This window comes from Phalaenopsis equestris, unplaced genomic scaffold, assembly GCF_001263595.1.
Source record: "Phalaenopsis equestris unplaced genomic scaffold, ASM126359v1 Scaffold000025, whole genome shotgun sequence".
In the NCBI taxonomy this organism is placed as follows: Eukaryota; Viridiplantae; Streptophyta; class Magnoliopsida; order Asparagales; family Orchidaceae; genus Phalaenopsis; species Phalaenopsis equestris.
The window spans coordinates 820,498-846,568 of record NW_018164467.1 but is presented as its reverse complement, the minus strand read 5'-3'; the positions used below and the strand labels follow the sequence as shown (position 1 = coordinate 846,568).

The 26,071-nt window shown below is 34.2% G+C and overlaps 2 protein-coding genes across 4 annotated transcripts; one reads left to right on the top strand and one right to left on the bottom strand.

The window, feature by feature from the left end:
- Positions 1–3,415: 3,415 nt before the first annotated feature.
- On the top strand, positions 3,416–4,872 carry LOC110018583 (acidic endochitinase-like). Its single transcript, XM_020715932.1, has 2 exons — positions 3,416–3,769; positions 4,348–4,872. The coding sequence occupies exons 1-2, from the start codon at positions 3,416–3,418 to the stop codon at positions 4,870–4,872; spliced, it is 879 nt and encodes a 292-aa protein (XP_020571591.1).
- Positions 4,873–13,340: 8,468 nt separating this feature from the next.
- Positions 13,341–24,209, bottom strand: LOC110018597. Of its 3 annotated transcripts, none has more exons than XR_002293366.1 (6): positions 23,750–24,209; positions 22,637–23,473; positions 22,452–22,545; positions 22,205–22,312; positions 19,232–19,281; positions 13,341–13,945 (listed from the first exon to the last, which is right to left on the bottom strand). XR_002293366.1 is itself a non-coding variant. In XM_020715953.1 (4 exons), exons 1-4 carry the CDS (start codon positions 24,123–24,125, stop codon positions 22,261–22,263), a joined length of 1,359 nt encoding a protein of 452 aa, XP_020571612.1. In that variant the 5' UTR covers positions 24,126–24,209; the 3' UTR covers positions 22,124–22,260. The 3 variants fall into 3 exon arrangements, 1 of the variants encoding a protein (XP_020571612.1); XR_002293367.1 differs by having other exon boundaries at positions 19,236–19,281; XM_020715953.1 differs by lacking the exons at positions 13,341–13,945; positions 19,232–19,281 and having other exon boundaries at positions 22,124–22,312.
- Between the last annotated feature and the right edge of the window lie 1,862 nt (positions 24,210–26,071).

The window sequence follows — 26,071 nt, the reverse complement described above, 5'->3', positions numbered from 1 at the left end:
TTCATGTAAATGCCCTTTTTTGTGCTCTTTATAAAGTAAATATTAATATTAAACATATATTTTTTGTGTGAATTGTATTTATGTTTTGATTTTAAATAAAAGATATAAAATCTTAAAAATAATTCAAATTATTTTTAGAACATCTAGAATAACTTTGGTTATTCTGATTATTTTTTAAAATAAATATGGCTAATTTAATTTTAAAATAAAAGTATATATTAAACAAAAAATAATTAAAAAAAAATATACCAAATTGATCCTTAAAATAAGGCCTTGGTTTTCTTTTATTTTTTTTCAAATTCTAAATCAAGGTAATAATTATACCCTTTTTTGACATAGATCAACACAATCCAGTAATGCTCAAAAGGTACTGTAAACATATATTCCTACCCTTTTTTTTAATTCAAACTCAAATAATAATAGGATAGATTTTAAGTTATGGGCTCTTCAAATCAATTTGAACCTTGCTTGAATAATAATCAAGTTTATAATTTATTAGAAAAATTATTGGTATTTAAAAAATATTAAGTAACCCAAACTTACATTTAATTTTTTCAAATCAAATTAAAGTCAGAATGTTATAGATTTATATTTGAGGACTCCCCTACACTAATAGTCTTCTTTAGAGAGTTTTGATAATACTTTTATAAGAAACCTTTATGTAGACTCACACACATATATTAATATAGACAGATAAACACATACACATACACATATATATAGATACACACACATACATCAACACATTCACACACACACCTAGATATACATGCACAAAAGCATACAAACACACAAGCACATACACAGACACACACATAAGTACATACATACTTTAAAATAAACACATATAGAAACAAACAACTGCACAAGCACACAAACGTGCGCGCGCACACACACACTCAAGTGGATTTGCCCAACACTCCTTAACCAAACGCAAGGAAGCAAGAGTACTACATACTTATGAATTTTTGGATTTAAAGGTCAAAATTTTGCCTTCGATTTGTCTTGAATCCAACTTTACTAATCCACTAAATTTTGCCTTATGGAGGGTGGATCAGATTCAACAAATTTACCATTTTCGGATTACTAATCACACTATCCCTAAATCCTTGTTGCAGCCAAAAAAACCTTAGCTAAACCCAAATACATACACCAAAAGTAAGAAAAAGAATAATTCGGCAAACAAAAAACAAAAGAATCTAGAAAATGCGAGAAAAGATTTAACTAAGAGAAACACTCAGATACGAGGACTCGTTGGATAGACATCGGAGATGAGCGGTCGCGGGATTGGCGAGTAGTCATGAGAGTTTGGGTTGTTGGAGAGGATAATAGGGCAGTGAAGAGCGCGAATGTACCTGGCGTGCACGGGTTTAGATTATTTAAAAGGGTTAGGCATCAAAAGTGTGTCAACACTTTCTCCCACTATTAAGTGACAAAGATAATAGTGAATAATGTCATTGTTACTATTCAAAATTTAAAAATTAAACCGAGTTGAAAAGTTTTGTTCTCAAAAATAATTTTTTTTTATTTATTTTGAAATCTTAATATACAATTTTGAATTTTTTTTATTTTGATATCTATAAGATACATATAATTATAGTATGAAATCTCAATATTTGTTCATAACCAAACTCAAAAAGACGAATAAATTTTTATTTATTCTTGGCGGGTCGCTTCAGTCGTACAATTTAATCATAATTTTCATTCAAGTTTTTTGGATTTCATATTTTAGTTTTAATAGATTTGACCAATTTCAAATCGATACATTCAAACTGAGTGATTGCTCCCTCCTATTTATGTGTTGGTGTGTGCATGTGCGCACGCGTGTGTGGGTGTGTTCGTGCGTGTGTGCGCCCAGTGTGTGTGTGTAACATTAACACTTAGCAATGCTGATCCATTTATTTCAATACTAATTTTGCAATTCTAACAGCGTACGCTTTAGCTCGTGCCGATGGCAAATCGACATACATGCCGCCTAATCCATGGATACAATTGGATCACATATTTCTTAATATTTTTCAACAAATTCATTTTTAAACTGTAATATAATTTTTATTCTTACTTACGAGAATGTACTTTTCATCTTATCATGAAACATATAAATTGAAAAAAAATAAATACTAAATATCCTAAAATATAATTTTGTCAACGTTTTAAGTTGGTTACAAATTGCTGATTTTAATTTTAGGATTAATTGATAGCTCATATAAAATAGTATGATGGCATTGTTTTAGATTTTACAAAATTATAACTTTTATGAAATATAATTACCATTTATGAGCAACAATATGTTAGCTTGACTCATCTTATATCCAAAATATAAAATCATTCCCGTTTTAAAAAATTTATAAAAAATTATGAAAAAGATAATATTAATTTATAATTACACTCAATTAAACAAATTTATCTTATCACATGTGTTGAATATATAATTGTTCATGAATCACATCTAAGAAATAAAGTGTAAGATAGGAGAGAGAGAGAAAGAGGGGGTTACATCAATTAAACAAATTTATCTTATCACATGTGTTGAATATATAATTGTCCATGAATCACATCTAAGAAATAAAACGTAAGATAGGAGAGAGAGAGAAAGAGGGGGTAAAGACACATAAAGTGATCAGTAATATGAAATACTGATTAGTCTTTTTTTCATAAAATGATCGCAATATTTATAGATGAGGGAGTACAAAATGTGTAATTACATGTTCGCATCTTCTTTAATGGGTATGTTACAGAGTATTTTGAACATTTTACAAGTATAAACTTACAATTCAGCTACCTTCTATCTAAATCAACAGAGCTTGGTGGGCTTCAATTCAACAAGAACTCCTCGATCAACTATGTTAGTCAATATTATCAATCACCTTTTTTTGAATTCGGGTATGAACGATTTGGCTCGGTCGGCTTGATTTCGTCAAACGACTATCCAACTTCTATTGTTCACTTATGATCCCCAAATGAGGAACTCGCAAAACGAGTCTAGACCATCCATAAAAAAAGGAATATATTATTATAATATGATAGGTAGCTCATGCCTCCATGAAAAAGTCCTTCGAAATATTCTTGAGTCAATCATTACCGATCCTGTGCCCTCCCCGAAGAATCTCGGATGGTATCCATGAGAATATTATTATAAAACGTTCCAGACAATAATTTTTCCCACATCTCCCACGAGAGCTTGCCGGGACGTCCGGAAAAACTATTTTTTTTTTCCAATACCACACCCGACTAAGCTACGGTAAAATTTTAAAGTATCATCGTGACAGCAGCGGCACGCTCTACTAACCAACGTGAAATCCTCAGCCAAAAAATAACCATTTTTCATATGAAGCTCAGAAGCTCTATATAATCAGCCACCTTCATCCCCTAACCATAACCAAAACCATCTCCTCTCATCTCCAAACAACTCAAAATGGCATCACCTTATAAACCATGGCTATTTCTCCTAGCTTTAGCCGGCCTCACCCTCACCTCCCAAGCCGGGAAAATTGCCATCTACTGGGGCCAAAACGGCAACGAAGGAAGCCTGTCCGACACCTGCGCTTCCGGCGACTACTCCTTCGTCATCTTAGCCTTCCTCTGCTCCTGCGGCACTGGCCAGAATCCTCAGCTCAATCTCGCAGGCCACTGCGATCCCTACTCCAACGGCTGCACCGGCCTTAGCAGCGACATCAAGTCGTGCCAGGCTAAAGGGATCAAGGTTCTTCTGTCCATCGGCGGCGGTGCAGGATCTTATGTTCTTACTACTAAGGATGATGCGCGGCAGGTATGGGTGTGAAGGAGCATGAGATATATATATATATAACATGGTACTTTAGGCAATACTAAATTTGGCAATGAAAAACAATTTCTTAAATTTAAAACTGAATTTTCATGATGAGAGCTCAATTATTTCAGAGTAAATATTGTGGGGACTGTACATTCAGGTGTTGATTTGAATGAATCGTTGAATGATACCGGACCAAACATATTATATGTATTTTTTAAAAATTTAATTGAGTATAATACTACAAAAATTTATAATCAATTAAAAATATTAACTAAAAAATAGAATAAAATTATTAAATTAGTTTTAAAATTTTTTTAATATAAACAATAATTTTTAAATGTTAGTCCAACCCTTAACATCTTATGTTGAGTGATTAGGATTGTCAAAACGACTATTTGTTCGTGAATAGCTCGTGTTTTGCTGGTTAAGCAAACAAGTCAAACGCGAAAACACCTTTTGTGTTTGAAATATAAATGAGCCGAGCACGAGCTGAGTATGGGCTCGCTCGTGTTTCACCCTATTTACAGTGCTATAATTTCAATAAAAAACAAATAATAACTTCCCTCCCATATCAGGTCGCCACCTACATCTGGAACAACTACCTCGGCGGCCAATCTTCCTCCCGGCCGCTTGGCGACGCCGTGCTCGACGGCGTCGACTTCGACATAGAAGGCGGCAGCCCCGACCACTACGATGATCTCGCCAGATACCTCTCGGCCTACAGCAGCCAAGGCAATAAAGTATACCTCTCCGCTGCCCCCCAGTGCCCTTATCCCGACGCCTGGGTAGGCAAAGCTCTCAGCACCGGACTCTTCGACTACATCTGGGTTCAGTTTTACAATAACCCTCCATGCCAGTACTCGGGAGGGCAGCCGACGAATCTGGAGGATGCGTGGAAGCAGTGGACTGATGCATGTTTTGCCGGAGGCATGCCGCCGGGAGCTGGCGCGGGGGGGAGGGGGTTCAGACCCGCCGGTGATTTGACTTCAAAGGTGCTTCCTGTGATTAAGGGGTCGAGCAAATACGGAGGGGTGATGCTTTGGTCGAGATATTATGATAATGAGACGGGGTACAGCAAGACTATATTGTCGTCTGTTTGAGAAGACGAGTGGGTTTGATGCATAAGTACTTCACGAAGAGGATCAGGTGTTATTGGGTGTGGTTATGGGAATGCATGTGTGTCGTGTTGCTGTTCAGCTGTGTTAATCTGGTTGTAATTAATTACTCTTTGGCTTTAAGTAATTGTGTGCGCTTCATACGTTCAGATTCTTTAGCTGTTATATATATAGCTCTCAGTTTTTATATCTTATATATATATATATATATATATATATATATATATATAAGAATGGTGACTATTATAGGAACCCAAACCATCCTCACGTGTATAACTATTTGAGAACCGTCCTCACTACTTACAAATTGACCAAAGAGAGATTTGAATCTGTGACTTGAGGAGACTTATGAACTTTAAAAAAGTTGCTCTACCAACATGTCACGATTGGCGGTAGAGGGTGTTAGATATATAAATATATAAGAATTATGTGGTATTTAAGTGGGAGTGTAAACGAGTTGAGTTAAGCTCTAGCGGTGATTAATCGGACAAAACTTTAGCATGATCAATTCATTGAGTTTGAGTTCGAGATTGAGCTTAAGTCTATGAGTTGGAGCTAGAGTTGCATGTGCGTCAACTTCTGTATTATAAAAGAGAGGAAATAATAGTAATTTAAGCTGGCTTTAAAACTAAAATGACTAATAAGATGATTCAATAGGAGGTAAATACAAATTACTCTTTGTAAAATATAACAGGTTAAGATTTTAAGATTTTAATAATTTAAAGATAATGTTTTGAAATGTTATATATTTTGAGTACATTTTAAACAAGAGAGTCCAAGAGCTAATGAACGAGTAGAGTCAGGGCGGGCTTGAGCTTGGCATGTTATTACATCAAGCTCAGCTCTCAAACCATTTAGAAAGGCAAGCACGAGCAATCTTATGTGTCAACTAGGCTCACTTAAAACCTCAATATGTGTGTAAATGCCCCTGAAAGAAAAAACACGGGACTACTGTGTTGTCAATTGTGTGGCTCGGCAAGGCTCTTAAAGAGAGGACTTTTCTGGCATAAACCAAGTTGAAGAGTACTTACTCACCATTTGTCTTGATGAATTTGTCTACAAGGTGAGCATGGAGACATGCTTGAGTTGATTGATCCAAATTTTCACCTAGGCTGACTAAACCCGTGAGTTGATCGGCTGGAGTATGGCTTGGAATTTAGTCATATGGGTTTCGGTATATGGTATGGATTTGAAATGAGGGAAATTTTGACAGCTTATATTTACAAGAAATCAGTTTTAGGTTATTAAAGCACACAGATTTTATGGAAGCAAATTATAGAACTAATTCACTGGTAGCTCAACTCACCTTTTTCGTTTGGATAATGGTGATCTATACAATTGTTGAATATTGATTTGTCCGTGAATAACATCCAATGAATACAGCGTAACTAGAGAGAGGGTGAATAGTAATTAACATTAATATGTTGTATCGATTTTCTCTTATTCAGAAAATATTCTACTTATTTATAAACACTACAAGAAACTTTCTAATTAGTGTTAGAATCTGTGTCGGTTTTTTATTTCGACGCAAAATTTGCATTGAATTTCCATTCATTTATCGCCGAGCGCTGAAAACAGCGAAAAAAGTGGGACGCATTGAAGTTTTTTGTGTTATTGTCTGATTTTACGTTAGACATTACATATGTTATTGAGTGACTTAATAGTGTCGACAATATCCAACGCAAAATCGGATGCAAATGCTCTACTGCCCATTTTCCACGTGACCGAACCTCATTTTCTCCCCACTCCCTTTCGGTCTCATTGTTGCGACAAGTCCAGTGAATCCCAGTCGATATTCTTGTCTGGCGATTTTGAGCAACTCCAACACGACTTTCACCGGCCAAATCACAGCTCCAGTAGATAAACTTCTCTCGAAGCTTTAGATAAATATTTTTTTCTCACGAGTCTCCCCTCACGAGATTTGTGTTTTTTAAGTTTTAGTTTTATGTAAATTTGATGTTTTGGCATTAGATTTGTTATGTATAGAATTAATGTGGTAATTATGCGAAATTTCATGGTTTTTTTTTGTGAATATTTGAAATTTAAAGTTTAAGTGTTAGATATGTAATGCATATTAATTGTGTGGTTTTAATGTTTAGGAGGAATTAAGTAAAATTAAATTATGATAGTTAAGGAGAAAAAACGAGGGATTTTTCTCTATTTAATCTTCTTTTAAAAAAAATTATTTGTTATTTTAAAATTAAATTATCTATACTTTTTTTTCTCTTAACAAATAAATAAGCCAAGGAGAGAAGGAATGAGGTGGAGTCACAGTTCCCTTCCAACAACTAATATGAGATTCCTCAAAAGAATAAAGGAGTTAGAGAAAAAAAGTTGCATTTATCTTTGCTCCATAGATGATCTAGGATTTCTTTTCTTCGATATTCTTTCATAAACATAACCTTCAAGATCTTCTTTCGCGATAATCTTTTGAAAATAGTAAAATGCAGGGAATCTTGCCCTGCACTCTGGAGGAGACTGAGAAAAGCTGAAGTTTTCCAGTCGCATATTCCGAATGAGATTCCATGATTGTTGTGCTGCTAAAATCTAAGGAAATCCGCCATGCATTCCAAACGAAACAAAGATAAGCTAGGCATTTTCCACCATGCACTCTGCATTCTAGAGGAGATTCTCGTGCTAGTATCACACTTTTTGAGAGAGATTCACATGCAGTTGCAGTGCATTCCTAGGGAGCTTTCCATGTTATTGTTGCACTTTCGGGGAATATTCCCTTATGGTTGTGATGGCGATCTCTGTAGAATCTCGTCCTCAGAAAGATCAACAAAAGTACTAGAATTTTAAGGATGTGATGCCGACACAATTTGAAGATAAGTTGACTTGTTGCAACCTTTGTACTAGTGTGTGTTGGTTTTTGTAGCATTTCAATCACTTTATGCGACATTTATACATGGTAGTGGTGCTTTTGTCTGTATGTTCTTATCTTTTTTTATGTAATAAAAATTTTGACGTTGCTTTTAAGGTTGTTTTTGCATTTTCTTGAGAGGTGGCTGCTGGACTTCTGGATTGTTGAAAAGAATTTTGACTTTTTGTATGTTGCTTAGTCAAAGCGTGTCTACTCATTGTTCACAGCCTATAGTGGAAAAAGCCAGTTGTAATAAATGGAGGATGTAAAACATGCCATATGATATACCTGAAGATGCTTGACGACGTAATCTGTAATGGACATTTTTGTATGAAGAATCCACTAATGAAGTAAGACCTATTCGAGGTTATCGTTTGAAGCTTCTGCTTGAAAACCGTAACCTGTTATGAAAGAGGTTGGAGGAAATCCACCAAGGAATTTTGACCTATCCGAGACTGTTAGTCGAAGCTTCTTTTTGGCATCCATTTTTGTAAATTTCATACATAATGGACGTCCTACAGAGTGATATGAGATCATATTTTGCTCTTACATAGTGTCCCGTCACTCAAGGAGTTTGTGCCTTCAACGAACATATCTTGCACCAGATTAGGGGTTCGTTCTTTTCTGGTCATGCTCCGAAGCGACTACCATTGATCGACATCGGTCCCCAAATATAAGGCGAGCCCAACAACCATTTTGTTGTTTGGAAGCCATATATCAGTTATTTACGACCTCCTGTGTCTCGAATAAGTCGTAAAACCCCCTCGATGGACATTCCAGAGGTAAGACTTCAGATGGGTTCGACGTGACTACACCCAAAATGGGTGCGATCTTGTCTAACCCTTGACGTGACCATGCAAAAAAACGGGTGTGACAACGCTTATCTAAAAATAACTCAGAAATAAGCCAAGGAGAGAAGGAATGAGGTGGAGTCACAGTTCCCTTCCAACAACTAATATGAGATTCCTCAAAAGAATAAAGGAGTTAGAGAAAAAAAGTTGCATTTATCTTTGCTCCATAGATGATCTAGGATTTCTTTTCTTCGATATTCTTTCATAAACATAACCTTCAAGATCTTCTTTCGCGATAATCTTTTGAAAATAGTAAAATGCAGGGAATCTTGCCCTGCACTCTGGAGGAGACTGAGAAAAGCTGAAGTTTTCCAGTCGCATATTCCGAATGAGATTCCATGATTGTTGTGCTGCTAAAATCTAAGGAAATCCGCCATGCATTCCAAACGAAACAAAGATAAGCTAGGCATTTTCCACCATGCACTCTGCATTCTAGAGGAGATTCTCGTGCTAGTATCACACTTTTTGAGAGAGATTCACATGCAGTTGCAGTGCATTCCTAGGGAGCTTTCCATGTTATTGTTGCACTTTCGGGGAATATTCCCTTATGGTTGTGATGGCGATCTCTGTAGAATCTCGTCCTCAGAAAGATCAACAAAAGTACTAGAATTTTAAGGATGTGATGCCGACACAATTTGAAGATAAGTTGACTTGTTGCAACCTTTGTACTAGTGTGTGTTGGTTTTTGTAGCATTTCAATCACTTTATGCGACATTTATACATGGTAGTGGTGCTTTTGTCTGTATGTTCTTATCTTTTTTTATGTAATAAAAATTTTGACGTTGCTTTTAAGGTTGTTTTTGCATTTTCTTGAGAGGTGGCTGCTGGACTTCTGGATTGTTGAAAAGAATTTTGACTTTTTGTATGTTGCTTAGTCAAAGCGTGACTACTCATTGTTCACAGCCTATAGTGGAAAAAGCCAGTTGTAATAAATGGAGGATGTAAAACATGCCATATGATATACCTGAAGATGCTTGACGACGTAATCTGTAATGGACATTTTTGTATGAAGAATCCACTAATGAAGTAAGACCTATTCGAGGTTATCGTTTGAAGCTTCTGCTTGAAAACCGTAACCTGTTATGAAAGAGGTTGGAGGAAATCCACCAAGGAATTTTGACCTATCCGAGACTGTTAGTCGAAGCTTCTTTTTGGCATCCATTTTTGTAAATTTCATACATAATGGACGTCCTACAGAGTGATATGAGATCATATTTTGCTCTTACATAGTGTCCCGTCACTCAAGGAGTTTGTGCCTTCAACGAACATATCTTGCACCAGATTAGGGGTTCGTTCTTTTCTGGTCATGCTCCGAAGCGACTACCATTGATCGACATCGGTCCCCAAATATAAGGCGAGCCCAACAACCATTTTGTTGTTTGGAAGCCATATATCAGTTATTTACGACCTCCTGTGTCTCGAATAAGTCGTAAAACCCCCTCGATGGACATTCCAGAGGTAAGACTTCAGATGGGTTCGACGTGACTACACCCAAAATGGGTGCGATCTTGTCTAACCCTTGACGTGACCATGCACAAAAACGGGTGTGACAACGCTCAAGCTCCCAAACAAGGACCTGAATTCCTTCAAGTGGTGTGACCAAGCCTACTTTGGGCGTGGTTACGTTGACCAAACAGAGTTCCCAGCGTAATTACGTTAGGGCGTTGGCGTGACCACGCAGGTTCATCTAGCTCTTGCTATTTCGCACGACCGGTCCCCAAAAATCAGTCATTAGAGATCTTTAATCACCAGATAAGTGATTTTTAGTTGGATTTTTATCCAAAATAGAATGGTGAAAAAAGCTAGTCCATTCCTCTTTATGGAAACTTGGTTAGATTCTTGAGCCTAGATAGAGATATCCATCCTCTCAAGCAGAGCAGTCGAGAAGAAGATCTCTGGCCATTCGAGCGAACGAGAATCCATCTTCCAATGGAGAGCAAAGGGCATATGGGATTTTCTCATCTCTCTCAGAGAGGAAGCCAAGGAAGTCAACCCCTTCCCCATTTGTCTCATCTTCCTCTTTCTTCTCACGACACTCTATGAGTTTAGCTTTGAAAGGAATTCAGATAATACCTCTCTGACAATGAGAGCTTATTCATAGCTTTGGAGAAGGAGAATAGTGGCATCAATTTTTTTTATGTCACGCGTGTAGGATGTTCGCTTGAATGACTTGAGACTATTTACTATTCGTTCATAGTGTCTTATAGCTCAAGACATCCATCTAGCCCCTAGTGCGTGCTTGAGGCACTAAATCAAGTTTTGCGATGATTTCATCTTGCTCGTGACAATCCAATGTTGGGTGGCATCATACATGGCATGAGACATGTTTGATGTCTATTTTGGTGTTTAGAGACCATGATATATTCATATGGAGTCTCTTGTGGTCAAAGGAATCCTTCGAGGCTTCTTGCGGTCTTTTCCAGGAAGATTACGGTTTAGAACTTTGTACCAGCACGATTTTTGGCGAGTTACAACATTAAAGTATTTTATAAATCTCACACTTTCGTATGATGAAAACTACCAAAAGACAACGAGCATGAAATTCCTCTTACAAAATTCCTTTGCATATGTGATTTTGTAGTCGGTTTTATAGAGTTATCTAATATCTATTTTCTTTCATCATGGTATGGAAGCTTCTAAGGTGGACATATCTTTTAAAGATGCATGAAAATTATGATCAGGCATAAGGCATAAAGAGGAGCTTGTAAATAAAAAAAAAAATCATGCCACTTAACCTTTCTAATATTTTTCAATTTATTGACTTGATAAATTCTTAATGGTTTGGTTTTATCACGTTTAAAAAGTCAAGTTCCTTGATTCATTTAAAAGCTCGGATTATATAAATTTTAGTGATATACGTGTGAATCTCTTCAAAATATATTCATGATTAAAGGCAGCACAATGCACAATTCTTCCACTAATGCAGTATGTAAGGACGTGCTGTTTAGGGCTGTCAAAACAATTTGTTGTTCGCGAACAGCTCGTGTTCGACTCGTTAAGAAGCTCGTGTTTGGCTCGTTAATTTCGTTCAATGAGTTAACGAGCCGAACACGAACTAAGATGTGTCTCGCTCGTGTTCGGCTCGTTTTAGCTCAAAATATTACTCATCAAGTTTAGATGTGTCTCGCTCGTGTTCGGCTCGTTTTAGCTCGAAATATTACTCATCAAGTTTATATATATATCGTAGTATTTCAAAAAAATCTAATTGACTACAAGGCTACAAAGATTTATAACCAATTAAAATATTGATTAAGAAAATAAAATAAAAATTATTAAATTAGATTCAAATGATGTTTTAAATCTTGCCCCAAATTCTTAACATATTATGGCTACGTGATTAAGGTTGTTAAAATGACTCTTTGTTCGTGAACGGCTCGTGTTAGACTCATTAAGCAAACGAGCTGAACACGAACACACATTTTGAGCTCGAAATATAAACGAGCCGAACATGAGTTGAGCATGGCTCGAATATGTCCTTGACCGGGTCAATTTTAGCATAGCGCACAATTTTAGCAAAGTTATAGTCAAATTGACCGGGTCAACAAAACGAAACAAATAAAAACACGTGCTCGAATATGAGTCAAATCAAACCTAATTCAGGCCTTTAAACAATTTTTTGAAGGTTTATTCCAAATCTGACAAGCTTATAGTTAAATTAAGTGTCTCGGCGAGACAAATCCAATAAGCCCAAGATCACTGAATTCGAACATCATAGAGATACTTAAAGTCCCCTCAAATGTCTTCTGATCAACAGAATCATTATGGGTTGTTCGGCGAAATAGTTCAGATGCATGCTTTAATTATGGAGGATGTCATCCCTGCATTTTTGGGGACCTAGAGAAAGAGCTAGACCTGAGTCAAATTAGGAGAAAGAACCAATTTAAGTTGTTATAGATTTAAAACTTGGCGATCACTATTGTAGTTGTCGAACACCGTTGAGCAGTCCGTCGACCACTGCTCACTGGTCATCATCAACCAGAGTCGATCGCCCCCTACGATAATCATTTAGGGACCTTGCAGAGTAATGAATGTACTTTGCAATGTAGTCATGTGCGAACTAACGATATACATTGCAATGTAACGAAGCACCTTACGGAATAGCGCAATGTCGGTCGGGTTTGTGTTTGATTTTTTGATCAATTATTATTCAAGTCGGGTTCAGATCATGCAATTTCAAACCGGATCAACTTTAAACTCGAATTTGACCCATGAATCCGATTTGACAACCCTAATATAAATAAATAAATGCATCACAATGAGTGCTATAAATTTGAATGATGCTAAGGCTTATTAACTTAATGATTACATTAACTATATCTAAATAAAAACCCACATTTTTTTCCCTTATCTCTCCCTTAATGCAATATTGCGCAAGGAACTACAAGACCATGTTGACCAAATCAACAGTAACAGGGGCTGGAACTGACTAAAGAAGAACATAGAAGCTCTGAGAAATGCTGACAAATTCAAGCGAAAAGGTACAGAGAGCAAGGGAAAAAAACCATAAATCAGCTCATTCTCTTTTATTTCTTGCTTCATTTTCACATTTGAACTTACAAATATAAAAGGATTGCACTCGATCAATGTTTTTGAATTATATGGCAGCTGAATGAACATCTTCACCAGGTCCAGCATATAAGACTTAGGTACATTTATAATGGTTATCAATGTTCCAAAGGATAAATTCAAACATAGTTGATTGCTATGATTTCTTAATGCAACAGCACCACTTTCCCATACTTCGGTTGATAAATATCATTCATACTTCGTGTTAGATTTGTTGAGAAATAATCAGAATCACAGCAAGAAATTGCTCAAAACACGCTTTGGAATTCCAGTAACAGCAATATTACATACATACCCCCCCTAAAATCCTTAATACCCCAATTTCACCACCTCTAGCTAACCCCTCACCCTCAATAGCTTTGTCGTGACCCTTCGTGAACTCAAGGAGGCAGCTCAAGCAGCCAGTGCAAATTTTGAGACTCTCTCCAGCGAGAAAATATTACATGCGGACTCTGGACGCAGTTTGCTTCGGAGTCCAATGGTTGGGTGTCAGGGGCCCATTTGACACGTGGCACTCCACCATTGGTCAGTGTTCAAAGCGGTGGGGCCCACTTAACACGTGGCTCTCCACCATTGAACTTCGGATGCATTCAGAGTCTGGATGTAATACTTTTTCCCCTCGAGCCTAAGCAACCACCTGTTGTGAAAGCAATCAACAACCTGCAAGACATATTCTCCATCACAACAACATCGAACTTTTTTTCTCAACCCGCAAGGAACCAGCCAAGGAGATGCAGCCCTTGCAAAGGATGCTTCCTGCTTTCTCTGTGAGTTATTCCTTCAAATTGGAGCAAAGTTGGCCTCATTTAGAATGAGATTCAACAGCTATCAATAGAAAACCTCACTAACTGTCTAATTTCATCGATTATGCTACCAACGGTAAAAATACATGCCATCACGGAAAATAAAAAGCTCCTAGTAGTTCTAAACGTAAAGCATAAAATTTGATTATTGATTTTCAATTGTAGATATAAAATTGAAAATCTCTTTTTTTTTTTTAAATTTAAATCCATGTTAATTTTTAATTACAAAAACCAAATAATGAAATATAAAAATCAAATCTTATTTGCTTGATGCATCTTACATTCTTTATTAGGCCAAAAAGTTGTTGTAAATGTTGAAGTTTTTGACGTGAAAAGAGAGATTTGGATTACTAAATTTTGCTTTCTAGTTTTTAGCTTATATGACAACATCATGATTATGCCTATTTATAGGCACGAGAGACAAAATCTTTAAAATTTTAAACTTTTGTTATTATTTCTAGAAAAGCGTGCTCTAGATTCTCATATTCAAATATTCTAGAGTATTCTCATTTAATACAGATATCTTAGAAACTTCTACCTGACTAGATAGAATATTCTAAAATATTGGAGAAATAACATCAATTTTATCACTCCTTGATGCAAACTTCGATTTCTCCAATCATATTATGTAATAGTTCAAAGTTTCATCTTGAAAGTGCCTTTGTGAATAGGTTAATTGTTCAATTTATTGCTTAGCCTCGGCTTTCCTAATTAAATAATATTTGATACCAATATGTTTAATTCTGCAATAAAATATAGGATTTTTGTCATTGCTATAGATGGTTTGCTATCACAATATATTTTGTAGCTCCATTTTTTTGTTCACTCATATCTTCTAGTACATATTTTAATCATATAACTTAGCTTATAGTTGTGGAAGGTGCTATATATTCAGCTTCAACTAATGATTGTGCAATAGTTGTTTGTTTCTTTGATGCCTAAGAAAATATTTCCGTAGTTTGAATACATATCCTGAGGTGCTCTTCATGCCCTCCACTGATCAATCACTGTCAATATATCCAATTAGCCTTGAGTTTGGAATGGATTCTTATCAGATACCATAGTTCTTTGTTCCTTGTAAATATCTAAGTACTCTTTTAGCTTCTCATTGATGAATTTGGCTTGGACTTTACATAAATCTTGAGAGTAGACATGTTGCATACATAACGTCTAGTCTCGTCGTTATTAAATAAAGTAGCTTCCAATACGACTTCGATAAAATGTGTTATTAGTCTTCGGTACATTATCTTCCTCCATAAGTGTCTTGTTTAGTGGAGTAGCTACTATCTTGCAATTGTTTATCTTAAACTTCTTTAAAAAATTTATGTATATTTCTTTTGTGAGATGAAGATTCCCCTTTCTTTTTGAATTACTTCTATCCTAAGAAAATAATGCGTCAGACCTAATTTGGTCATCTTGAATGTCTCCATCATGTCTTCTTTAAAATCTCAGATCAAATTCTCATTATTTCTTGCATAGATAAGATCATCTATATATAGGGAAACCATGAGAGTGTAGCTCATACCCAAGCCTTGATGTATAGCCTTGCTTTATAAAGTAGTTGTCAATTCGACTATACCAAGCTTTTGGAGCTTGCTTTAATTCATACAAAGCGTTTTTTAACTTGATAATTTTGCCTTCTTGACCTTATACTACAAATCCTAGAGGTTGTTCCACACATCTCTTCCTTTGAGTAACCATTTAAAAATGCAATTTTTACATCTAGTTGATATATTTTCTTGTTTTATGTTGCAAGTGCAACTAATGCTCTTATTGTATTATGTCATGCAACTAAAGCAAATGCCTAATTATAGTCAAATCCAAATTATTGTGAGAATCCCTGAACTAGTATTGCTTTATATTTTTAAATTGATTTTCTAGGATTTAGTTTTGTCTTGTAGACCCACTTGACTCCAATAATCTCTTTTTCTTGTAGAGAGTCTACTAGCTCCTATGTCTTATTTTTCTCAATCATCTTTGTTTCTTCTTCCATAGCTTGTCCCTGTACTTCTTGTTTTGAAGCTACTTCAAAGCTTTCTTGCTCCATGATTGCAAAGCAACAATATTTATAGATTTTTGGTAGAGATTTTGTTTTTTTATGTGGTGATTCTGGAGATGAATCTGCATCTTGGTTTGACCCTTGTATGGTTGCTTGTATTGATGGTCCTGGTTGATTATTAACTGCTTCCACTTGTTAATATGTTATTAGTGTCATGCTGATACTCGTTTCAACCTTTTTTTGTCTTCCAATTGTATGCATCGTCTTCATCAAATTTCATATCTCGGCTAATGATAGGCTTCTTTGTTCTTACACTATAGACTCGACATCTTTTAGATTGAGTACTATAGCCTAAAAAAAAAATCAATTTTCTATCTTTTCATCTAATTTACATTTTTTTTTCTTCAATACTAATGTGAACATAACAAATATAACTGAAGACTCTTAGATGTTTTGCAGAAGAATTCCTTCCATTCAAAGCTTCAATTGGCGTCTTGTATTTTACCACTTTAGACGGACATTTATTTAGTAAATAAACTGCAGTATATAAAGCTTATGGCCAAAAACATTTTATAATACTCCATATCCAACAATATGGTTCTTGCTCTTTTCATTATAGTTCTGTTCTTCCTTTCAGAAACTATATTTTGCTCTAGTGCATATCCAATTGTGAGTTGTGGTTCAAGACCTTTTTCACAAAAAATGTTGAAGTTATTTTAGGTATATTTCTTATCTCTATCATTTCTTAATGTCTTCAAGTAATACTCACTTTGTTTTTCAAGTACTAGTCATTCTTGTGTGATCATCAACGAAAATGATGAAGTATCTATTGTGCTCTAGTGATGGAGCATGCATTGATCCACATATGTCAGTGTGAACAAGCTCTAATGGCTCCTTTGCTCCCATGTTTTGCTAATGGAAATGACTATTGATATTGGTTACCGAGCAAGACATTTCACATACATCATTAATTTTCTTTATTGAAGAGAGATCTTTTATCATGTCTTTTGGTGGAGAATCTTCGGCCTATGGAAGTTGAAGTGCTCAAGTCGCTTGTGCCAAATCCATGACTCATCTATTTGTTTCTTTATTGTCACATTATTTATGTATCCCCCCTAAATAGGAAAACATATGTTATCTTTCATATTAATTTTGAAATATCAAGAGATTTGTCTTTCTTATTATATATTGTGCATGCTTCTTCCTCATAATTCAAAGAGCGACTTTTTTCAATCATTTGACATACACTGAGTAGATTTTGATCGATGTTTCGGACTAAGAATACATGGATATATCTTTTAATTGTTCTTATGTTAAAGGATATGGTGCCTCTTCCTATTGCCTCCATGAAATCAATATTTCCTATTTTGACTTTTTTTTCTGGTTTTTGTCAAAACTATATTTTTTTTTTGGTCATATAATTACAACAACCAATATTAAGATATCATGTATTTTCTATTCTAGTGCAACTTGAAAAGCATATAAGAGATTTTTTTCTTCATTTATCTCTTTTGAAAAATTGGCTTTTGATTTTTCTTTAATTGATAAATGTTTTCTGTGCGCCCAAATTTCTTACAATTTTGACCATGTTATTTTTTTTTTAAACCAACATTTTTATTTCCAAATGACTTTTTCTTTTGCAAAATGCCACAGAAGATTTTTGTCACATTTTTCTTCATTATTTTTATTTTATTTTATTTTATTTTTTTTGTGAATTTCAGTCACCTTTTGATTTATGAGACCGCAAATTCGTATTAGATTGGAACACATTTTTTTAGTATTCTCACTTCGGCTATTCAACATTTTTTCATATGTTTTAATAGAGTCCATTAATTCTATTAGTGATAAAATTTCTAGATCCCTTGATTTTCCAATTGCATAAATTATTGATGACATTTATACATACAAGAAATTAATATTTGTCCTACGATTTCCTTGTTAAAAATGGTTGCTTCATAGGCTCTCATTTGATTAACTATTTCATTTATATTGGAATAGTAATCATTTCCAGTCTCTTTAGCTTTCATTTTACGATTTTCAAAATCTCATTTAAGATTTTGTAATTTTGATGGAGTGTACCTTCTTAATTCCTTGAAACTCCAATATAGTGTCTTACTCTTGTTTTGCACTTGTAGCTCCCGTGATTCGAGAAAATATGTTATGACATTGCTTATTATAAAAAAAATAATACTCGAGTCTTTTTTGTTAATTCTCTGTTAAGTGTCTTCTTTTGATTTGCAGAAAGAGACGAAATATCTTCCAAAACATTGAATCATTCTTCAATAATCTTTCACAAATTTTGGGAGTGAGAAAAAGTATTCAGTTTGATGGACCAAAAATCATAATTTTCTCCATTAAAAATTAGAATCGGGACAGATGAGCGGTTGAAATCGGCTATTGTAGACATACTGAAATCATAGAACGCCCAACGAATCATCGAACGGAGCTCTGATTCCAATTATTAGAAAATTTTGAAGAGTAGGATGTAGATTTAGTTTACTAAAATTTGCCAAGTAGTTTTTTGCTTACATGACAACATCTTGGTTATGTCTATTTATAGGCATAACAGACTAAATCTAGAGATTTATAAACTCCTACAATTTTTTAGAAAAACATACTCTAGATTTTTCCTATTTAAATATTTTAGGAGTATTCTCATGTAACACAAATATCTTAGAATCTTCTACTTAGACTAAATAGAATATTCTAAAAAATTAAAGAAATAACACCAATCTTATCAGCAAGTAATAGCTCTTCTTTCTACTAACTAGCCGAGTTTTATTGTAATCTGGGTTTACTCAGAATTTGCCATTTGGTCCATAGTTCTTCCATTGTAGAATAAGGTTTTTGAGATTTGTAATTTAATGCATCCGCTAGTTGCAATCCATGTTCAACTCTACTTTGTCATAGTTTTTTTCTTCAGCAATTGCGGTTGAGATTCTTATGGAAAAATCACGATTCTATTGGTAGTAAAAAAAACTATTTTGTCGTTTTTTTTTTCTTTTTCATTGAGGTGAAAAGATGATTAAAGTCAAGTGATTGTGTTTCTATTGGTTGTAACAGCTAGAAAAAAAATTTTTTGCAGATGTTTCTTGGTTAAAAATCACATTTCATTCATAATATTTAAAGTGAATTGATCTTATTTTTATACATGAGATTAAATGAAAATAAAATGCTCATTTTTATAATATGAAGCTTATCTTGTGAGTAATGTGAATATCAAAATAATTATAATTTAAGAAATCAAGTTGTTGGGGGATACCTACAGTCTAGTGATATACGGTCAAGATCCAGCGCTCGGAAAAATAGGACCTGCAAACATCACAAAAGGCAAGACATATAGTTGGGACACACATAGCACTAAAATCTTTAATATCACATCAAAAATAGCACTATTATCACTTTTTAAAAATAAAATGCAGCTTTTCATATATACGTTTAAAGCACTGAAGTGTTGTGTATGTAAATATGAAGGTTTAGGCATGAGATATGTAAATACATAAGAATTGTGAGCTGCATATGTAAATTTTCTCAAAAATAAACCAGTAAGCTACCAGAATAATGCGAATAGGTGGGCAACTAAGACATATAGCTACTTGCAGCCTAGTGATACATAGGCAACTAGCATGTTTAAAGGAGATTGAAGAATAATCATTGCTATAACTAAAAATATGTTCTGGTTTTCATAATTTTTTTTTTCATGATCACCTTCATCGATAATCCCAAGATAATAAGAGTAATTGGTACCACTATCTACATCAAGTTTTATAAAAAAAAGGTCTATAAATAAGCCTAAGATGATAATCAAACAACATATGCAAGGCATGAAGTTAAAATCCTGCTTAAGTTGATCACCACATGAGTCAAGCCATAGTAGCAACCGCAACTCCAAACATCGATGTTAAAAAAGCTTTGTAACTAGTAATACATTATGCATCGCATCAAAAGTTTTAGAAGCAATACAATTTGAACAAGTTTCATCATAATGTTATCCTCAAAGCGTACTCCTTGCACACTTCTCAGGTTAAATGTTGCATGTTTGACAGCATCACTCCATAAGAAAAAGCTACGATCATATTCAGTCCAATTTTTGAAAAATCAATGAAACTTCCATGATTTTTGCCAATTGCAAGTATATAATGCATATGTCATGTTGCATCAACAGATAATTTGAAGATTCCAGATAGATCTAGCCCTCAAGCTAATGAGGCAATTGATAACTTTTGTATTTTCGCACAAAATCCAGCGTATCTATATTAAATTGTAGTGAACAAAAAACATGATTTTATAATGCTTTAAGCTAAGGCGTAAATTAGAAATAGTCTTGAAACATCATTTGTTGTAAAAAATAATGGTTTTAACTTGCCATGGTGAAGCACGCCATCCTGAAACATGACAATAATGTTGTCTTTCTTGTTCTCTGCTAACTTGCCCATTTTTCCAATTACACGTGGGGCATTTATTGGCTTAGTCTGAAGAACTCGTATCTACAGCCACAGATGCATAAGCAACCAACAAAATATTGGAATTTCATTTAATTTTATCAACTTTCCATCAATGCAGACATATCCAAATCCCTATGGATGCCAAAGCATCCATCTACCTTAACATATTCCTGAAGCAGCATTAAAACCAGTGTTGGGACTTCCTCAATATTAAAACCAATGATCTCAGAAAAAAAAAAAGTCTAATTCAAGAATAATCAAATTAAAAAAACGAACTATATGGTGAAACAATTTTAAGCGACTGATACGGTATATCAATAAGGAGAAAATGTGAAAACTGAAGTACAGGAAAGTTCTTCATAAATCAAATTAATACATCCAGACATAAATGCAAATGTTTACTTGGTAAGAAGAAATAACAATAATGAATGAATTTTCTCAGTAAACCTTGCATCCAACTAACATGGTTTGATGAGATACAAAGGCTCAAAGCTGAATATCAATGTAACTTTAAAAAGAAACTTTTAAAAGAAAACTTGTGAGTTTGAAGCTGAAAAGGAGCAGAGAAGGAAATAACTAGAAGATGAGATAGAAGTGAAAATAAAAGATTGTAGTGTCTGGGAGTTCGAGCTTAAGCAGAGAGAGCAACAAATTATGAAAATGGAAAATTCAGTTAAATCTGAGCTTCATGCCATTTCAGACAAGGAGGAAGACGTAATGAAGAAACTCCGGATTTTAGAGAAGGAAAAATCTCTCGAATCAAAAGATGCAGAACTTACAAAAAGAAAATAAGGAAATTAATAAGAGGCATGAAAAACTTCATAAAGAGAAGATCACACTTGAAGATGAGAAGATGGAACTATTTCGTGCAGTGGAGAAACTAGCTATCTCTGCAAATGAGAGAAATGAGCTGCTTGTACTCGAAAGAAAATTGCAAAAAGTGATTGCTAGATTTAGATTTCAAAAGTTGGAACTTGAAATTGGAGCTGAAAAACTGAAGTCAGAAAAGGAGAAATTTGAAATTGAATGGAACCTAATTGATGAAAAACGAGAGCAGTTGAGGAAAGAAGCTGACAATAGCTGAGGTGAAAAGAACTATTGACATGTACCCCAGGAATGAACTCGAAAGTTTAAATGCAGAGAAGGAGAACTTGCGCAATCAGTTGAAGCAAAATACTGAATCATTGTCTCATGAGTGGGATGACTTTATGAGAAAGATGGAGCGTGAACATTCAGACTAACCAGTAAGGAAAGACTAACCAGTAAACTAACAATCAAAGAACCCCAAATTGATGAATGCATCAAGGAAATCAAAATCACGATAACAACTGATCATACGTTTTTAAATCATGATGGAATAAATTTGGGTTTGTAGATGAAGTGCTGATAGAACATATCAAGAAAGAAAAGAGAATATGGGCCAAATATGACAATAGTTAGTACAGAATTATGGCTTAAAATACGGTAAATTAGGTCTTTTTCATTAAAGAGAAAAAAGCAATTTTCATTCATATACAACAATAACAAGTCTTTATCCCACTATCTGGAGTCGGCTACATGAATCCTTTTTATTCATTGTGTCATATTTTCATTTAATTCTAATAAATAACTGTATTAAAATACTATTTAAAGGGGAAAGTACTATTTGCAACCAAAAAAAAAAAATCATTTCTAAATAACAGTAATTACCCGCAAAAAGCACTATCAAATAACAACAGAACAAGGCTAGTACAAATGGCTTGATTGATTGCATGATTCACGAAATAGCAATATAACAACAGAACACTTACTTCTGACTCTAATTATTGATTCACGAAATAACATACTCCATCAAAAACTTTAAAAATTAATTAATTAATGTAGGCTGCTTCATAAGCTTCTCCACTCTCTGCATGCATCTGCCAACAAAAGAAAAAACAAGGTAAGAGGATAAGAACGTCGTTCATGAAAACTATCATGTGAAGGGAAAACAAAAAGAAATATGTAAAATTGTCAAGAACTTTTTGTTGTTCAATAATATCAATAAAAAATGGGCACCTCTCTGGCATGGAAGGTAACAGATCCTTTACGGAATGCATAAGAGCCTTAATGCCAACATTCTCCCCAGATAAACCTAACACATCTTTCTTATCTGCGTTAAATACAATCAAAACAGCATTTAATCAGAAAATAACAATATTTATCATTTTCATGCAAAGCCTCTCAATTAACTTGTATATTACCTTCAAAAATTGTAGAATGCAATACTTCACCGGTGAGATGATACCTAGTCGTAACACCCACATCTTCACCTTTTACAAGCAAAAAACTATTCAACATGTGACCAATAAGTCTATAAGAAACTAAACTTGTCTCATCACAAAGTTCTTTGATTGAGATATCTCTACAATCTTTTGGCGCTTGTGTACTTCGAAGCGATGCTTCCATAGACTTTTTATAATGGGGAATTTGATCATCAATATCGTCATCTTGCTCCTTCTTGACCTTCTTCACAAAATCATGTTTGATACTCTTACTGCAACTATCACTATTAGCAGAAATTCTGCAAGTTTCAGGCATTGAATCCCCCGTGCTATCAAGTTCACCGTGCATGGAAAAATCATTCTTCCGCTGCCATCCATACTTGACAATACTGGAACAGTAGGCATTCTCGATGAGCTCAAAATCATTACTCATAGTATCATCGTAGCTTTCTAGACCCACTTCCGCCTTCTCATCAGTGCTCATGCATGAGACAAAGTGCGAGACAATTTGATAAAGTCCAACGCTCACATTAAGTACCGCCTCCATCTCTACTTCAATCATCTCCTTCGAACAAGTTTGAGAATGATTACTAGGACTCTGGTTTAGAACTGCTAAAACATCAGAAACAGCACTTGGGATCTTTATTTCATCACATTCCAACAAATATTGCATCAAATATTGCTTAAGATCATTCAAAAAGCTGCTTGAATCATCTTCTAATTTGACACCCAGAATAGCTTGCAAAGCTTTCATCTGATCAGAAGTAATCTTTGGGATTGACCAAAGAGCTTTTAAGATATCATTCTGAAGGGTAACTGTTTCGATTGAGAAAGAGAAGAAATTTGTTGTAAATGTATAAGAACACTTTGTTTTGTACTTGAAATACAGGTGGATTGTAGAGATTACTTTTGCTAGTTCTTTGGGCATCGAATTTTCATTATTTAAAGTGAGAATGAGTTTTTGGCATCTTCTCTGAATACTATTAACAAGCTTATTCTTATTGTAGCCAATCTTGGAGGGTGGAAACGTAAAAATCGTCTTTTTACTTTTAAGTTTCCTATTCAAAGCAATGAGAGCAAAAAGAGGCATACTGTGAAGTAGCTCCAACCCTTTGTGTATGGAAGGTAGAGCAGATGAAGCAGGAGTCATTACGTTTGGTTGTTTCTCATTATAATTCTCAGGACTTTTCAACATTTCATATAATTGCTCAAGAGTTGCTACCAATGCCCCTTTAGCAGCTGAAAAGTCATTTGAGAAATGATTTTTTATAAATATTTTTATCCCTGGACAGGTTCCCTCAAAGTTTCCTGGACAGGTTCCCTCAAAGTTCTTTGCATCCTCAGTAATTAATTTAGCAAGAAGGCCTAATGCATTATAGCTTAAAAGACCGAGAAGCGAGTGAAATTTCATTAAATTGGATGATTCCAGTAAAAATCTTTGTAATATATACACGTCGGATAACACCATGTGATTATGAAAATCATGGAGCCTTTCTGCAGTATAACATAATGCACTGTAATTTCTCTCAACATTTATTTTGATAGCATGGGAAGAAACCTGAAATAAGATTATTGAATTTTAGTAAAGTAAAATAAATAAGTTTGCATATGGAGCAGACAAACATGGAAAAATAGGAACCACATGCTCAAAATAATCAACAACTAACATTGCAAACTCAAAAAAGTAACATCATTTATGTCAAACTCAATAACCATTTGAAATAGAATGAACAGGTGAAGAGATCAAGTTACTGACATAGTACTTCTTTTTCACTGTGTATAAAAGCTATAGCTTAATTTTTAATGGTGTTTAACTAATTGTTCATCACATTTTAGATTACATAAAGAATAAATATTTTTGTAGGACTGAAGTTTGATTTTACGTTGACAGCCACTCATAGAATTTGTGCCATAATTCATCAAATGAATAAAAAATTGAAATTAGTTGGTAGTAAAGCATTACACCAAAAGCCCAACTCAATCGTAGCAAGAAATAATTGCTAGAACTTCGCCTATAAATGACACAGCATAAAAGTGAAAAAAAAAATCTCTCATAAAATTACTCAAAGAATGATCAGTTAATGTTATACGGTAGCTGCACTTTCTTGAATGATATCAAACTTAAATCCAAAATTAATTATGTTAGTCAAGAGAGGTTATCATCTGTCAAAAACTCAATTTTTATACCAAGTAATCAAGATTAAGGTATAATAAAAAAAAAATGAGTTTAGTGGCACAAATTATTTAAATTGCTTTTAAAATTATTGACACATGTTTACAGAATTCCAAAAATCTAAATTCTAACATTAAATATTAACTTTTAGATGTTTTAGCTACACCCAACACATTTAAATCCTATTCACGGAACTTAAAAACCACTAGTTTACATTATGATGACACACAAAGAAATGGATGCGAGTACAGTGGAATGAAAAATAATCTATCAACATTACATGTATAAACATTATACGTTCAAGCATGAAGAACAACCATATAGTGGCATAAAATAACAATGTAATAACAATAAATCTAACAAATTTGTAATTTTGCATCAGGCTTTATTTTGTATAAATGTTATGTTTTGGGCTGTCTATCACAACATGAAATTTGCAAGAGTTCCATGCAACAAAAGATCTCTTCAAACATTTATATGAATTTAAATCCGTAGGGGTACAGAAGGGATTTAGAAGTCCCACAGATTGCAAATTTGATGGAAAGTTTTTGGAGTGACAAAAGAAGCACATTAAAAAGTTATGTCCTCATATGGTTCATCCCTTAAAGAAATATGAAGGGGAAAATTTTAGTGCACAAGAATGAAATCTAAACCAATTTAAAGATAGCTTCCTAGTGCTTTTATTTAGAAAGATATCATCCAAATCTGTAGGACATGAAAAAGCAATCAAATGTCATTTTTCAATGATTTGATAAATTTTTAATAGTTCTGTTGTTTCTTCAAAAGCAATTCATTCTTGAGCACCCAACAAAAGCTCAATCCCAGTATTATTGTTTATGCATTTGCATAAAAACAATATGTTAAGTTGTTTATTTTGTGTCTACGACCAATTTTCAATTAAAATAGAGCACCGGTCATCAATCTGTGGCAACTAGCAATCATTATTGTAAAAAAGATTCTTAATCTATTAAATATCCCTAAAAGTAATATTCTTAATGGTCAAAAGAAATTAAGTTACTTCAAAGCTAAAGCTTTAGAAGTTCATGAAAAAAGTGAATCTCTCATGCACATAAGCCTTATTTTTAGGTTTTCCTCGAGTTATTAAGGTAGGCAACAGAATTATAATTAAAAAAAAAAAAAAACTAGAAAACAATAAAAAAAGATTAAACATAAAGATAAAATATATGATGTACCCTTACGTTGTAAATTTTGAATCTTCCAAGTATATGAAAAATTCCATC

Excerpts from the sequence above, each read along its gene's own strand:
- LOC110018597 (XM_020715953.1), bottom strand. The coding sequence starts at position 24,125 with ATGGTGTTATCCGACGTGTATATATTACAAAGATTTTTACTGGAATCA. Across the intron at positions 23,474-23,749 it reads AGGGTTGGAGCTACTTCACA|TTACCCTTCAGAATGATATC; the intron begins GTATGCCTCTTT and ends CAATCGAAACAG. Across the intron at positions 22,313-22,451 it reads TTACCTTCCATGCCAGAGAG|ATGCATGCAGAGAGTGGAGA; the intron begins GTGCCCATTTTT and ends TTTTGTTGGCAG.
- LOC110018583 (XM_020715932.1), top strand. The coding sequence starts at position 3,416 with ATGGCATCACCTTATAAACCATGGCTATTTCTCCTAGCTTTAGCCGGC. Across the intron at positions 3,770-4,347 it reads CTAAGGATGATGCGCGGCAG|GTCGCCACCTACATCTGGAA; the intron begins GTATGGGTGTGA and ends CTCCCATATCAG.